The sequence below is a fragment of the Helicoverpa zea genome, chromosome 24 (assembly GCF_022581195.2).
Source record: "Helicoverpa zea isolate HzStark_Cry1AcR chromosome 24, ilHelZeax1.1, whole genome shotgun sequence".
NCBI lineage: Eukaryota > Metazoa > Arthropoda > Insecta > Lepidoptera > Noctuidae > Helicoverpa > Helicoverpa zea.
Genome location: NC_061475.1, coordinates 9,023,430 through 9,040,937, shown reverse-complemented (window position 1 = coordinate 9,040,937; position 17,508 = coordinate 9,023,430). Strand labels below are relative to the sequence as shown.

At 34.3% G+C, this 17,508-nt stretch overlaps 1 protein-coding gene across 2 annotated transcripts in view; it reads right to left on the bottom strand.

Moving 5' to 3' along the window:
• The window catches only part of LOC124642345 (insulin gene enhancer protein ISL-1), a 43,705-nt gene extending 38,493 nt beyond the window's left edge, over window positions 1-5,212 (bottom strand). The window contains exon 1 of one of the 2 annotated variants that reach the window (XM_047180740.1): window positions 4,635-5,212. In XM_047180740.1, coding sequence (XP_047036696.1) covers window positions 4,635-4,740 — 106 coding nt within the window. In that variant the 5' untranslated portion in view covers window positions 4,741-5,212. The remainder of the gene's footprint in view (window positions 1-4,634) is intronic. The other variant, XM_047180742.1, reaches the window with a different exon arrangement.
• Window positions 5,213-17,508: the final 12,296 nt, after the last annotated feature.

The following is a 17,508-nucleotide window of genomic DNA, read 5'->3' as shown; positions in this document are numbered from 1 at the left end:
CCATACTACATAAAAAACACGCACCGTTGGTTTTATGACCAAAACGTTTATTAATTTGACAGACAATGGGCGCAAAGCAAAAATGAGGAATTAATCAGTATGAAAAAATTAAATAAACTGTCTTCTCTCTATCCATTAATTTATGATTTGCCTGCAGTACAGACGCAAGTAAAAAAATATTGGCCTACACTTACCTACATAAATTCACTCCAACCAAAGCGTATCCAGTAGGAATTCATTTTTATTGCATTTTTCAGTTTTTACAACGGACTTCCTTAAAAAGAGGTTTTCAATTCGACATTTTTTTTCAGTAACCATTATTTTAGTACAGGCTGATGTATTCTAAAAATAATTTGAACAGTCACTCTTGTTAAGACAGACATTTACTTACTTATCTTGTACTTTCTTTAATTTGTTTACTGTTTAGCACCTAGCTAGGTTTTATAACTTCAGCCTTCGTAACACTTTGTTAACTAAATGAGTACATTCTAGGCGCAGGCTTGCTAATTTTACCTAGACTTAGGCAAACTTAACTAGGTAGGTTATACAAAAAGCTATTTTAGTTCTCACTGAACAATGTTCTAAGTAGTTAGTTAGAGAAATCTTTAAGCCTGAGAAATAAATTGATAATCCTTTTATTGACTCGCAAACAACCCTATTAAATTATAAGACCAAATGAATACATTTTTTAATATTAAAAACTGCAAAATAAATTGAAAACCATTTTTATTTTTCTATCACCTTAAAAATAACCTGAATTATAATAAAACTACAAAAGAGTTTATCGAAACCAATTTTAATAGTCTGTAAATAAAAATGAAATCTAAAAGTAAACGGGAACACGTTCAAAATGAAAATGAAAGACATACCTAAATAACATTCAAACTTTAATTTTTTTTTAAATATCTTTCAAAATAAAAACAATTTATAAAACTTTAATAAAACTAATTGAAATAAGTTTGTGTCATTTTTTTTTAATTCAATTTGACATTTCAAAGTTTACAAAAACACGGGAATTATTTACAAGAATTAATTGGATTACGAATAACGGCTACTTTGGAATTCCAAATATTTTTATATTTACGTTTTATTATTGCGAAAAGGCTAGGCAGATGATGCTTTTATTGCGACTTCAAATGTTTTCTTTGCCACAAAATTAGACTTCGGAATTCGTTATTAATTTTCTGTTATTTAATTTCTAATATACGTTCCACACGTCACGTTTTAAATTGGTCTTTTACCACCAGAAAAAAACGATAAGATTTAGCCTATAACTACCTAAGCAGTCCTACTTACTTACTAAGTACTTAAGCATCGGTGAATTTCTACAATCGATCCATCTGCTGTCTTGCGACTAGAGATTGAAATTTGACGTAATTTGTACTGAACTGTTGTACTGTTACAGCCTTTTATCGTCCCACTGCTGGGCTGCGGCCTCCTCTCACACGGAGAAGAATTGAGCATTAATCACCACGCTTGCTCAATGCGGGTTGGTGATTTCAGACTTTATAATGTCCAGGTTTCCTCAAGATGTTTTCCTTCACCTTTTACATAATATATGCCATAATTATTATGTCATAATTTATATGGATTTAATATCAAAATTCAATCCCCAATCGCAAAATAATTTACAGATCGATTATAGAATCCCGTAAGTAGTATAAAAACAATGCGTAATTTAATGTCTAAAATCCAACAAAAGTCTGCCAGACTCACTAAATAATTCCGTCTATCGCATAAATTTTCCGTAACCCTCTAATGGGCAGTTACGCTTACACAGTCAAAAATAATACCCGGGTAGAAAAGACCCCGATTGATAAATCTTCCCCCTTTAGTGAGAGATTGGATGGATTCCCCATTATTTGATTAACTGTGTGCACAAAAATTTTCGGTATTCTAAGCAAAGTTTAATTTTAAGCAATGTTTGTTTTATGCTGATTCTTTTTTTGTGTGTGACTAGCGAATTTGAGTTTGGCAGCCTAAGCGCCGTCTATTTTTCTATAAAATATCGTCGGTGTGTTCTTTGGCTAGGTATTTACTTAACTGTCTTACAAAAAGTCTTTTTAAGTATTTCTGAAATAACGAAATAAAATATGCTAGTCGTTTTTTTTTTTTCATTTTCAGCTTATCTTAAGTATTGTTTCCAAATTGTATAACTCAAACAAAATGTTTTACATTTATTCGTTAATAAATAATAATTAAAATCTCAAAAATATATTCATCTGACAATTCAGCCTTAAAGCACAACAAATTATACTTACCACTCATACTTAATTATGACAATTTCAATTATTACTTTGATTTCAGGCTTACATAACTTATATGTCTCAATTGTGAGTTATAAGCCTTGACTTGATGCAAGTGGACAGTGGGCACAGCGAGTATAACGCAATTCGGAACCTTGAAGCAATTTGCAAAATATTGACTTGTTGGTACATTAACGGATTTTGATTGTGTTGGCCTATAAATTAAACTATAAGTAGGTACTTGATTTTTAGCCTAAAAGCTATAACAAGTAACATAGATATTAGGAATATTTAATGTTGTCTGGAACAGATCGCTCTTAGCGATAAGACCGCCCATAATGTCACCTATGTACCTATTTTAATTTAGTTCTTAGATCGAAAATGACAAAATTGGTGTAATAATAAAGTATATCTATCTATATCTTATAATAAAAGGAAAAAACACCTTTTAGGAGATGATTTAGATAAAATCAAGATTTACCTAATCTTGGATGACACTATGAAGCGATAATTTCAACTTAAAGTTCAAAGTTATAGATACATATCAAAATATTCTAAATTAATCTAGAAACATTGATTTTATCTTAAAAAGGTAAATAATTATTAATGAATAGACAATTAAAAACGAACTGAGATACAGTACTGTTCACATACCTACCTACCTACTGTTCATGTGTACTTTTATTACCTATTAAGTAGTTACTTAACTTATGATTTTTTTAACATAGGTGCATACAGACCTGCGGGATTGTTCGAAAGAGTTACCGCGGCCCTGGTACAGAAAGGGCTTAAAAAGGGACACGGTGGGTTTTAGTCAGTAAGAGTCTGACACTACCTCACGCTGCATCCACTGCGGGAGGGGTCATTTGACGATTTCACACAAAAAAGGTGCCTACATACAGACAAGACTATTGATAATTATGAATAATCGTCACCTTTCTCCAGCCTGATCGGAAGCAAACCGGTACATAACCGGACCGGTCCGTACACGTCCTCTAATAATTACATTATCACATACCACTAACAAAACGCTGGGAATTCTATAAAACTGGTACTTAGGCGACACTTATGCTTACCTAACTTATAATGACGTTCTTAATTTGGGAGTTTTTTTGTCTATGAGGCTGAAAAAAGTGTCATGTTTACATTATACTTGTTCAGTTGTCTTGTAGTTACTTATATGAAAATGTTTAGTTTTCATAGTGATTAGGAGATTATACGCATACCTACCAGCGACCCGCCCCGGATCCGCACGGGTGTAGGTAATGCTAAAATGTAAAAATGACAGTATTTCTCCATTATTTGATGGATGTTATTATTATGTATATTAAACCTCCTCTTCAATCAATAGGTACCTATATCAACATATTTAAAAAATCATCAAAATTCGTTGATGAGGGACAGAGAAAGCGACTAGAAAGCATTATACCTAATAAGTAACATTTTTCTTTTTCTGTACCTAGTACCTAGGTGTATTTAGTATCATCATTGCAACCTTGCGAAGCCGGGGCGGATCGCTAGTTTTATTATAAAACCATAACAACATTATTGAACTGTATTTGTTAAGTAGATAGATCTCATTTGAATTAAGTAAGTAATGATTTAACAAAATGAAATGGAAATATTTGCAAATTAGATTCTGCACGTTACGGATACACATCTTAATTTTATTCTTAGTTTATGAATGTTAGATGTTATGATAATTTTTCATAATTTAGCTAAAATTAAACTCCTACAGTAGGTAAATGTTAAACATTATAAGCGATTAGATAAGATTTGTGCTAGACAGAATAAAATCAAAAGTGACCAATTTATTTACCAACCTGAATAATTTGAGGGTTAAAGAGTTCACGCTAAGTATAATACCTACAAATATTATTTTTTTATATAAAATTAATTGTTACTTTAAGAAAATAAAATACTTATAAGTAGATGTGCCTAGATACATTAAATTGTGATGTAGGCACATCTATTTTTTTGCTCATTCAGTATCTGTCTAACATGTTCCATAGGCAATTGGTCCAAAATACCAAACATACAGCAGACCATTGCATTCCCTTGCATTTTATTTGGACCAATCAATCAAGTTATACCGTATCCCAGTCTTCTAGCTATCAGATAAATAGTTATAAGCTGGGACTAACGGCTGATATTGACGAGGCGTATTTCAAAACATGTAATACCTAGGTAGGTATAATCACTTATTATTAAAAATCTGTACCTTATCAATAACATAATATAAGTAATATCAATTTGCAATCTGTAATCGCTTTAAATTGTTATATTTTTCACATATCTTTCATTTACAAAAATACTACAACCAATCTGGCAGGTCCCGATGACAAGTATACAGGGTGACTTTTTCAAAAATGGTGTGTTCGTACTTACTGGGCATCATTTCGACGTGTGATGATGTGTCCATGATATTGTGGTGATGCATCATGTCTGGTGGGGACTGCACCAGCCCCCCACCGCCGCCGCTGGCCATCACCATCACTGACGTATTAATATCGTCACCCCTGATCACCTTTAATAATTTCCAACAAAAATCCCTTACAAAAAAAATACACCCGGTATATTTTTTTTCGGATTTTTTACTAATTTTTTTGTAACTTTTTTCTTTTTTTTCGGTTGAGTTTGACGGGTTAAGTTATGCTTGAAACTGGATTGTGTTGTTTATTTATTGCAATGACATCACACTTTATGAATATTAATGGTTTTAGGACTATGTTACGCACGTAAAGTTTTTTTTTATACACTATAAGTTCTATCACAAACGGAATACACCAAAAATGTTGCTCGAGTTTAAATTAAAATTCCACTAATTATTGTTAGGCACTTCGACATATTTATTTCTACAAAAAAAATGTTCGTTTATCACGCACGTCGTGTCACCGCGCCGGCCAAGCCCACACTGCCGTATTATATCTATAATTCTATGGATCGACTCAAAAGCGCATGAGCAGACCGTCCTCTCCTGCTATTGGCGGGACACTAGAACGCCTATTGACAACGACCGCGCCGATTGGTCGGTAGCTTCCCATTTTCCCGCCCAAATCGACGGTGCCCTTACAAAATGGCGCTCCCTACAGCCTTTTGATGCTTTTTTGAACATTTTATTCGGTAAAAAATAATCCGGTTCGGATATAATGAGCATGATTTATGATTTTGATCCGTGGACTTTGTATGTTTTTTTGTACGTTTTTCTGTATAATCTTGCCATGTTAATCTTTGGTGTTTCGTGTTTTGTTTTTGATTAATCGCGAGCCAATTTTTATTTGATCCGGACCGTGTGTAAGAGGCATTATTTGTGTTTCGGTTTTGCTGTTCTGTGAATTTTAAGTAAGCGTGGCGTTCTGTAATTTTTGCGGAGACTAAATAACGTTGGAGCTTTCGTACCTACCTTCGTACTTACTTAGGTGTGATGGCAAGGGAGGTGCGTCTTATCGATCGTATTTTGTTGGGTTTGGGGATGAGGGAAGGGTAGCTGTCAGCTGTTTGCCAATGATGGAAGTAGGTTGCCGATGAGTCAAATCGACCGATCACCTACAAATTGTGTAGTGAGGACTTGCTAGCTAGTTTTCGTCAAATAGATATGGCATGGTTGACGAAAATTTTGAAAGGTGTATTTTTATTTTGAAGTTGTGTTTCATAATCATTATGAAATAACAAGTTTAAAAAAAATGTTTTGGTGTGATAAACCTACCTTAGCAACTTATTGGCATTAATGTAGAATATTTAGATGATTAATATAAATGTGTTGATGACATTCGAATTTTTTCAATTTCTTTCTGTCAACCCAGAAAAGGTTTGGTATCTACTTAGATACAAAATTAAACATGTACAAATATGAGCAAATAATAAATAGATATTTATTTTATCTTGAATTTATATCATAAAGGTGGCTAGGATATCCAGTCTCTGAACTTTAGATCAGCCAGTAGATAGTAAAATAATATAAAGCTATTACAATTATCTCTTGTGATAATCTTTGGTGATTTAAAGATATCATGAGATAATGACTTATTAACAAAAATCTACTAATAATAAGAACTAGACACAAATACCTACCTACCTACCTAATTTACCTGATTGACGTTAAGTACTTGAAGTTTAGAAAATCCTTACATAGCCGGGGATGAAAAATCAACCAAGGGCTTTAGAGATTCTTTTAATTATACAATTTTGACAACTTTCATCTCCTATTAATATTTGCTCTATGCTAAAAAAATAAAAATAGCTGAACTGATTTTCATGCAATTTGGTACTTAATTACGGACATGATTAAGAACTGGCCAAAAGCGTAAGGTAGCCGCCTTTTGATACAAAACACAGAAAAAAAAACTCTATACTAGTAGGTAGGTACTTCCTCAATTTCTTTAAGTGCGTACATTTTTAGGACATTTCTTAGTGTCCTAAAAATGTAGTGTGTTTATATTTTTAGTAAAGAAATAGTTACAGTCCATATTTAGAATACATTAACGCCGACATACTTTTAGTGTTCTATTTTCATTGAAATAATTTATGAGTTCACTCAAAAAATTCCATGTACATTGATAAATTGGAGTCGCACTTGGAATTATTTATTGCTTCCATATCAAATAAAAAATAAATATCTGCATATTTTATAATTTAACAAATATATTTTTTATGTATAAATTATTTAATCGTATTGACGATCGAACTGACCTAGGTGACTGCATTTTAATCTAGAACAATATTAAAAGAAATAAATAAAATAAATTCATTGCCAAAGTAAATTAATTCAGTGTTCAATAAATAAATAATTTAAAACAAGGCTACATTGTCGTTACGATCTATAAATAACTCTGTGTAAATAATTGAATGCTTAATTGGAACAATTTATTTGTTTTTAATAATTTATGTTTTTTTTTTTCATTTTGTTGCTTTTGTTCATCTCAATAATTGTCTGATTTCGATATAATTTTGATTGCAATAGCAAACTTGTACGAGTTACTTACCAACTTTGATCTTCCATCGATACTTATTCAGAGTAAGTAGATAATATTTTCAGCTTTTATGGCAAATCGGTACATAAGTACATTTTGCATTTTTCATGAGTAAGTATGAACTGGATTAGATTTACAAAATAAGTAGGTAAAATTAATCTATTTTTAGTTTAACACACAAAATAATAAAAAAAAACAAATTCACACAAAACAAGCACACAAGGAAACGAAAAAGGAAATGCCAAAAATATCTTCTATCTTTAAAAACCTCCTTAGAACCATCTGCTGCGATAAGGTTATCTATGGCGCTATTTTATCTGTGCTTAACGACTTTTGGCGCGAACTCTCGGCGCCATTTTTTGTAGCGCCTCACACATCGTTGATGAAGTAATTAGGGGGAAAAATTGTGATTTTTTTGTTGTTGTTGATAGATCTACGTTCTTAGGTGTCAAGTTTTTGCGAGACCTTTTAGTAAAATGACCTTGGTATAGCTTGTTAACGGATCATCACGTTAAGAGTAGCACACTACAGAGTATATAATCGGCCGAGAGTTGGTTACTTATATCCTGATTCCCTTGAAAGTTGTCAGTCGTTCTGAAACCGGCTAAATACCTGATCTTTGTAATGTGCGTAGTACAATTCATCTTCATACTGCTATGTGTCAGCCCAAGCAAAACTATCGGCCGACTAAAAGTTTGCAGTGTACGGGTAGGGTTAATTGACAGCCTTATTGGTTCAGAAACTTAGGTCTTTTTAATTTGTTATTGTGTATTAATTGTAGCAAAAAAAATGCTAAAGTAAAGTTCTAAGAAATGCAATTAGTACTTAATATTTTTGTTGACAAGGTGACCTATTAAAGACTTACGTACTAATACGTACCTATGTAAATAGTGAAAAAAACCCTTGCAAAAAATACTTAATTCATAATTGACTTGATAATGTAACATGAAATTACCTACATGGTTTCTGTAGTTAAAACCCAAAATCCATCATGATTAAAATGCCAACGTAACCCCAAAATCACAACATTCAATGACCCCAACCGCCAGAATGGCAATCACCAAAATCGATTCATCCATTCCCGAGATGAGTGCACAAGGCACACATTAACATCCTAACACAAAGAGAATTAATATTCCCCATCGTCGATACTTTTGCACCGGAACCGGATACGGGTGGGGAGGAAACGGAAACGTCCGGAAGCGGTGACCGGCCGGACGTGACGTAGACTTCTTATTGATTGCGGCTAATTTCTTTTATTGTTGAATATGGGTGACTTCTTGAAGAAAATCTTTGTGATTTGGTAACTATTCAGATTCTACCTATGTCCGGCCATATGACACTCACAATAGATTTGTATACGGCAAGCCAAGTAAGCCTGAGCAAGTCGAGGGATTCAACAGCAGAGCAAGAGATCAGAGAAAAAAATATTTATGTAAATAAGTAAACTTTGCTCTTATATTGCACACATAACTTTTCACCTTAGCAGCGAGAGCAACATTAATTCCCACCGAGCGTCTTTTGTTACTCTTTCAAAATTTTGCTCACTTTTTTCATGACACAATAATTTTATTGGTAATATTGCACAATTTTATAGTATGTCTAAGGGCCATTTCAATCTTCAGTCATAGAGGTTGACTCATTGGAATGCACGTCACTGTCACTCTGACGTACCATTTACCTACCGGCGCCTACGCATGTGGGCGACAGTTTTTGCTCGTAAATGCCGAACATTCCAGACCGGTGATAATACTAATTGGGAGATGACATCTCTGTGAGATGCTGAGATTGTGTTCTATCTTTGTGTGATCTTCGGTGAGGTTGCGTAATGGTAATTTATTTGGTTTGAATTGAGCTTGAAATAAAATAAATAAAACCTTGGTTTTGCTATCTAAGTACATCTCAGTAAAAGAGACTACTAAAAATCTTTTATCATTAATATTAAAGTCTTCAATGAAAAACATATGCATAATCAAATTTTGAACGGATAATCAATGATAGATGAAAAAAAAAAGGATTGGCATTAATTACCTAGATGCATCTAAAGTCACAAACTTTATGCTTTAAATCTACATATTATCTGCATTTTAGTCAATATCAGTTATTCAGAAAAGAACTCTAAACTCGTTTCGTATCTAAATATTATGTAAAAATAAGCGTTTAGCGGGTCAATGCTCGTGATTGGCGTGAATTACTTATTGGTTTATTAGTGCAGATACTATGTTTATAAAATATTAAAATAATATTTTTATAATATTATTTTTGAATAATTTTGACAGAGAACTAAATTTTAAGGGGGTGTCAAAAGTTAGATCTTTGTCTTTTATCGTCACAAAGAAATTAAGTAATTTAAAATATACACGTGCATCCTTTAAAATACCTCAATAATTAAACCTATTGCAAATGTTTATTTTTTTCTATAAAAAATAAAATAAAAAATTGTTTTAACTAAAAATTTGAAAAAAAAAATGGAAAAATAAAAAAAAACTTACGATTATTATAATCCATATTTCAAGTTTTCAATGCTTTCCAAATCACAATCGCACAACCAAATCACACATTCGATTTAACAAAAAAAATCTACAAGCATACGTCAAAAAGACGTATGCTTACTAAATATACGTCTGTTCGACGTATCCACCAGCTATGACAGTTGCTCACAAAATAAACACTATTCTCAGAAAATTCAAAGATTTGAATTTATTCAATTAATTTACAATAATCTTCGTCTTCCGTGACCTTCTTCCGAGAAATATTTTTTTATAAAACAGCAATAAAAACAACATATGACATTGTTATGACTGTCTTGACATTTTCTATTAATTAAAAAATATTCGAATATAATTCATTATGTAATCAAAGATCAGAAGTATTTGATTTGTTAATTAAATAATTTATTTCTTAATTGAGTGGAGAAAATGTTTTGATACTTATTAGAATATTAATTACTGGATTATTCAAAATTAAATGCGACGCATGCGTCAGTGAGACGCGTCGTCAAGTCTATGTATTTTAGTATATGCTGACGAATTAACTATGTTAGAATTTACTACAATTAAGTATAGAAATACCCAACAGTGGGCCAGAATAGGTTGATCGAGAAATATATAGTAAACGTAGGCATAGAAATTACAATCAAAGCCTCAAATTGAACAAAATCCAATATTTCTGATAAGTTGTATGTACTACCTAATTACAAACGGAAAAGTCTAGGTATGGTTTATAATTAAATGAAATATGTGTTGTATTTTATAAAAGCTGATTAAAAAGCTTAGAAAATTTCCTAAAAAAATGACTTCCCAAAAATGAGAAGGTCCACAATCCGGATGTTAGATTATTTTATTTTTAACCGACTTCCCAAAAAGGAGGAGGTTCTCAATTCGGCCGGTATGTTTTTTTTTTCTACGTATGTACATCGATTACGCCGAGGTTTATAGACCGATTTACGTGATTCTTTTTCTGTTCGGCGCGGAATAGCTGCCAGTTGGTCCCATAGTCATCAGGTCAGGATCTGATGATGGAAACCCTGAGAAATCGAGGGCAACTTTCGAAAGTTGTCGGCATACATAGGGTTAAACTTTGACACTCATATGTATGCCTAATAGCATTATTCAACAGTGAAGGTTTGGAGCTGACCTGATGACGGAGACCAAAGAAGTTCGAGGGAACTCGACAGGTGAAGCTGTTAACTCCCTCGTGTTTGGGCTTATATTATTCGTATTGACGAGACCTTTGCAACAGTGAAGGTTTGGAGCTGACCTGATGATGAAGACCAGAGAAGGTCGAGGGAGCTCGACAACTGAAAATGAAAACTATTTCGTATTTGGGCTTATATTATTCGTATTAATGAGAACTTTCCAGTTATGTGGATAGTGACCTAATTATATCACTAAAGAGCTGAAAATAAAAAACTTTTTTACAAAAAAATATAACCGACTTCCGAAAACACTAAAAATTAAAAAAAAAAACTAATTTTAGGTGCATCGGCCTAGAAGTCGGTGGCAAAATTAACTTAGGGACATCCATTAGACACCGACTTCTAGGCCGATGCACCTAAAATTAGTTTTTTTTTTTTTAATTTTTAGTGTTTTTGGAAGTCGGTTATATTTTTTTGTAAAAAAGTTTTTTATATGCAATAAGAGCCGTGCATTAAAAATATCATGCATCGAGCATGTTTTAAAAACTTTTTCCACATTTTTCTAATGTTATACCACTGTGTCTTAATTAAGTTATTATTCTAAAGATGATTTGGTTACATGGATACACACTTAATACGAGATAATTAAGAAAAAAAAAATGAATATGAGTTTATATTTTTTTTTGATTTATTCAGTTTTAAGTGCTCAACTCTGACTTGATAAAATCAGAATAATAGGAATATCAATAATAGTGAACCGGATATTGCTTTTCACCCAACAAATGATAAATCCATACTAATATAGTAAAGAGATTGGGTGATTTGGAATTATAGCCTTTTCTTATAAGGTACTACTTAGTCGTTTTCCCGCGAATTCACCCGTTCCCCGTAGGAACTGCTGCCCACACCGAGATTATGTGGCATATAATAGCATATGTTACTCGGGAAAAGTATAGCTTTCTAACAGTGGAAAAATTCTAGGAGCCTTCAGGGTACAAAAAAATCCTCTTTATTACTTAGGGTGCGTCCACATCTGGCGAATGTGCCGCGAATGTGCAGCTCGCGAGCCGTTTGCGACCTGCCCGCGAGCTGCGCGCGTGCATTTTTGTTCGTGCGCCGCTTCTGCGCCGCCCGCGCGCAGTTCGCGCGCGACCTAAGCGCCGCACGCGATCAGCGCGCAGGCGGCGCGCGACGTCTGACATCTTCGATAGTACTGAGCCAGTATACGGAACTGTAAGGGCGAGGACTGAGTGCGCGCAGATCGCGCGCCGCTCGCGCGCTCTACACGAGCCTTGCATGAGTTGCGCTAAAGAGGCACACCAAACTATTGCAGTGACTGCACGCGCGCAGCTCGCAGACAGCTCGCAATCGGCTCGCGTGCTGCGCATTCGCGGCACATTCGCCAGATGTGGACGCACCCTTACATTAATTTGAAGAAGAAGATAGTATACCTACTTAAAAATATACATTTACATTCCAAGTAATTTTCCAAAAGCTAACAACCAAAGTTGACTTCACGCACACACGTAAAATTTTCCTATACATACACAGTGGTTATTAACCTGTGCATGTGTGCGTGTATGTTAATTGTCTGTAGTAGGAACTAATTGAATTAGTACCATTTGACGCACTTTGAGAAAGATGTTTAAGAAATTGGAGTTCCGTAGTTTTTAAGGAAAACTGTGAATATATATTTTTTTACTTGGTATATGGATTGTGGATAGAAAAGAAGAAACATGTATTTGCTTATTTTGGTATGTTTTTGAACTTAAATAGGTACTAAAAGTTATATACACACTATATACTTATACCTAAATACACGTAGATACAAACTTAAACTAACATTAAAAACAAAATATTTATCGGTCGTCTGTATATGGAACTATGTAATTTCAATATTCAATCTCTAATAGATTGGTTGTAGAAATCCATCGTGTGTATCTGAAAGACTAGATATTTCCTGCAGTTTTGCCCGCACCCAAAATAACTACCTAAAAATACTTTTCTCGCCTCATTAAGTAGCGTAGTCTTCATTAATCAATGCACAATTTAACACTGCATATTTTTTTTTATATTCATAAGGAACTAGTTTTTTTGAGATTCTAGAAAACAAACGCTTCCGTTTTTTAATACTAGAATTAAAATTTCGAGGCTAAATAAATACTTGTGAGTCTAGGTCAGTTACAAATCCAATATTCATGAATTATTTGTAAATATTTTAATGTTTATTGGTTCCTATTTATATAAATTAAAGTGACCTCGCTGGTCTAGTGGTCGCCAACCGCGAATACTGAGCACGTGGTCTCGAGTTCGATTTCCGGATCATCAAAATCGCTTTGTAGGTTTTATGCAACTTTCATAACTAGGCGAATGGAGTCTGGAAGTTGGTGATGCACTCGTGCCTCTATGAACACTTAAATGTCGTTCGGTCGCCTGATCTCACTCTTTTGTATACTCTTCATAATGTGCTCCTTAAGTCCTGCACAGCTAGCTGATCTCTTTAGAGAAAATATTCAGCGTGGCCATTTCTATAAAAAAATAAGTTTGACAATCATTTTATTTGTAACCAACTCACCCTACACCTTTTCCTACCTAACCAAAATATCATTACTACTGAGGATTTTCGTGAAATCTTAAATCAAAATAAGCATATCACTAAATTATTACCCAAAAACCTTTTCCCCAATTGTACAGAACCCTTCACGATATTGAAAACTCATACTTGTCCAATATATTCCAACTCAATACTCTAACCAGTTGGAGTTTTTCGGCCTATTTTAAACGATTTCGTGAACAGTTAAAGTCAATATTATTGACAACTAGTCCCGGAGACAGCTTGGTCGCTCAAGTATCAGTCATGATTCTAAAATATACTTCGTTCTTAACAATAATAGGTACACATGTAGTATATTTTAGGAGTTTGTAGTTTTTTAGGACTTCTGTACATCGATCAACGGTTTACCGCGGATTTTCAAGCTGTCCTATTCCATGGAAAGCATTTTAACTCTCTGTGTGTGTGTCTGCCTGTAGCATTTCTAGCTCTTGAATAGATTAAGTACTCTATTGGGTGCGGTTTTCTTTTATTAAAATTTTGTTTTGCAATGGTGGTTCCTGCTCATATTTAGGAATGATACGGCCTTTTTAAAGTTATTAACTGTTTTATCTCGAGCACAAAATATAGGTATTATATATTTTTAACCAATCCTACACTATCACCAATAAATCCGCTGTCAAATTGTAGCAACGATATTTCACAGAAAAACAACACGTTTTCCTTTGAAATTATAATCAGTTTAACATCTAACGTTGCATAGAAATGGCGCCAAACGATGTGTTAAATGCCGCCGTATTGTCACAATAGAGGTTTTAATTTTTTTCCGATGACAGAGGTATCTCGCATTGAGCTTTGTCGGTGACGCATTAGAGACTACACACTGCAGACTAAAAAGTCGGCCGACATTATCTCCAGAGCCTTTTCCCAAGTATTTTGGATTCGGCTTCCAGTTTAACTGGATGCAGCTGAGTACCAATGTTTTACAAAGAGCGACTGCCTATCTGACCTACTCAACCCAGTTACCCGGGCATCCCAATAACTCTTGGTAAGACTGGTGTCAAACTTACTGGCTTCTGACTACCCGTAACGACTGCCAAGGATGTTCAATGACAGTTGGCCGACAGTTGACCCGATAGTTGGCAAACATTGAGAAAATCTTGATTCCAATGAAAGTTTTCAGTCAGTCTGATACCTTCTAAATACCTGATCTTTGTACTGGTTAGGTTAGGTGTACTTCCATCTATCTACTAATTTATGCTATGGAACTATCGGCAGACTAAAAGTTTGCAGTGTGCAGGAACTCTTATTGTGTACTTTTTTTGTAGAACTTTTTTCTGAAATCGATGTAATTTGTAGTTTTTTTTGAAAAAGTCTTTGTGAGTTGCACTTTTAGGCTAGCCGCTGATTATAACTTTTTGTCACCGTGACTTTTTGTCACTGTCACCTGCTGTCACCCACGATGCGCTCACTGAATCTGTTCTTGGGTGACAAATCGCGTTCATTTTTGTATGCCGGCTGAGTGACAAAAAGTCACCAGTGAGTGGACTCCCATTGTAATGACAGTCACGTCACTCCGGCATTGCCTGCTGCTGCAACTATTTGTCACCGTATTGTCATGTCACCATAATGAGCGCACTCAGTATAGTTTTAACTGCACTTGACTAAGTAACAAAAAGTCACGGTGACGAAAAGTTGCAATCAGCGGCTAGCTTTAGAGAGTATGGGGGTGATGATTATGTGTTAATTTCGGTTGAGAGAATATTAAAGATCTTTGATCTTAATAGCTTTAGCAAGATGTCACCTTAAGGGGATAAAGTTTCTTTTATATTTTTCCTTTAGAATTTGTACTTTTAGTTTTCGCAAAAAAGTAAAATTGAAAGTGTAGAATAGTTATGCACCTACGAAAATATTTACGGAGTTTACCGAAAACATGAATATGTATTTTTCTTGAGAAAACTGTTTACAATGAAAAATCACGTTTTTAATAGTAAACGATTGTTTTAAGAAAAACTAACGTTTTTGTTGTGGGTTAACTTGGCTCCAAATAATATTTTATTAATTTGATTTAAATATCTCACTCAGATGATTTTGTTAGCCATGCATACCGTGGTAAAAGGTAAATAATTTAAAAAATATTGGTACAAAAAAACAATAACACCATTTTGACTGACCACTTTACAAAGACAAAAATAGTCCCCAATTAATCAATCTTCGTCAACATTCGTCAATCTCCGTCACATTTCGGCTCCACAGCATTAAGTTGGTAGTCGGCCCGCGTCGCGCATTAGGCCCGCTACAAAGGTGCGGATTTTACGCTCACCGCTGATGCGATTAGCCGCAAATCTGACGCCGCCCTTAGGCCAAAAAAATTGTTTATTGTTGAACATTTGTTGGTCATTTTGTTGTTGCTGTTGTACGGCTTTTTGGTGAGTTTTCTGACGATTTTAAATAGGTTTTTGTTGATGGTGAATAAGATGACCAATCTTTTGTTGTGTAAACAAATAGTTCCTTGCGCAATGTCGGCGTTACTTTTGTAATAGTTTTTGTAAAACATTGTCATTGTGATCTACGTAATCCGTTTTTTTTTTTACTTCACTATGCTAATTATTGTCCGAACTCAACGTAACATAGTAACATTATGTTTTGAAGAAGCTTGTCATAATGAATCGATACAAATTATATGAGTTTTATACAAAATCCAGAGCAAACTGAAACAAAATGTGCAAGGCTCAGGATAAATCTTGATAGCTATACATATTAGCTAATCATTTTCACGAGGAAAATCCGCTATATTTCTAACACATTTTCGAATAATCTATTTTCAGACTATATACCTTGCCTCGACCTCTAATTTTGTCGCCATATCACACACAAACGCTCCAACAGACTGCGAAAAACGTCTTTTTTTTCACCCAAAAAAATACAGAAAAAATCCTACATTATTTCAGTTTAGTTTTTCATACAAAACTGTGTCGTGTTGCTTGACAGCGATGTCGTAGAGTGGCATCACGTCATGTGAGATCAACTGATGCTGTCTGACGGAGCACTAGTGCGTAAACTCTGGTACGGTAGCCGGTTTTGTACGCACTGGGGGAAAAAACTCGGCGGTTTTTTTGTGGAACGTGAAATTGCGTAGTATTTTTTCAGTGAGTAGTCAGCAAGAGTGTCAGGCTCTTGCTGACTAAAACCCAACATGTTCTATCTTAAGCCTTTTAAGGTAACTCTTTCGAGAAATTTCCTACAAAATATAAAATCCCAAAGCGGAACTCCCTTTACATAACCATAACACTAGCGTCTTTTCAACCTAGTGCGTCACCAAAGAGGATTACTCGCCCGCCATTGTGGCTGCAAGTGATAATCGCCTTTGCTCCAACGTTTTTTTTTTATTGTTAATTCGTGTGTGGAATGCCTATGCGTTTGAAATCGACGGCGCGGAAAATCATAATGGGTGAGCTACCGTTGCGTTGGTAACTATGTTTTTTTTTTTGTCGTTGAATGTTTTAAAATATAATAGGAACACAGCGTTGAAAGTTGTCAAAAGAGCAATGGGATTTTTGTAGTACTTAGCCAGTAGGCTATTTGGATTACGTAAGTAGTAATTGCAATATTTTCTTATGTTCTCTATGTACCCTACCTATCTAGCATGTGTTTAGAATTCCTATATGACCTGCCACTGATTCTATCCTGGTGCGATCTTAAGTAATATTATGAAAAGATTTTTGTATTTTTCTTTTCTGTTTGTACCCTGAAGACTCCGAAATTACAGAACTGACTTGAAAAATTCTCATCGTTGGGAAACTACGCTGGTCCCGGATATACCTATACGGAAAACTGATAAAACCGTGAGAAACAGCGAGTAAAATAATAGACGTAGGTAATGTAAAAAGAATTACTCATTGGCTTGACCAGAACCTGAAACCCGACCACAAATGACTACATTAGCGGTCAGATAGATAGTAGAATAGGAAAATAAAACTGAAAGTGACCAACAATTAAAATCAACGAAACACTACAAAACTTGATATATAACCCCAGACAGTAATTAAACGCGACCTCAGTATAAACTAAAGGTTTGTAACAATAAAACTACTGACTAAAGGA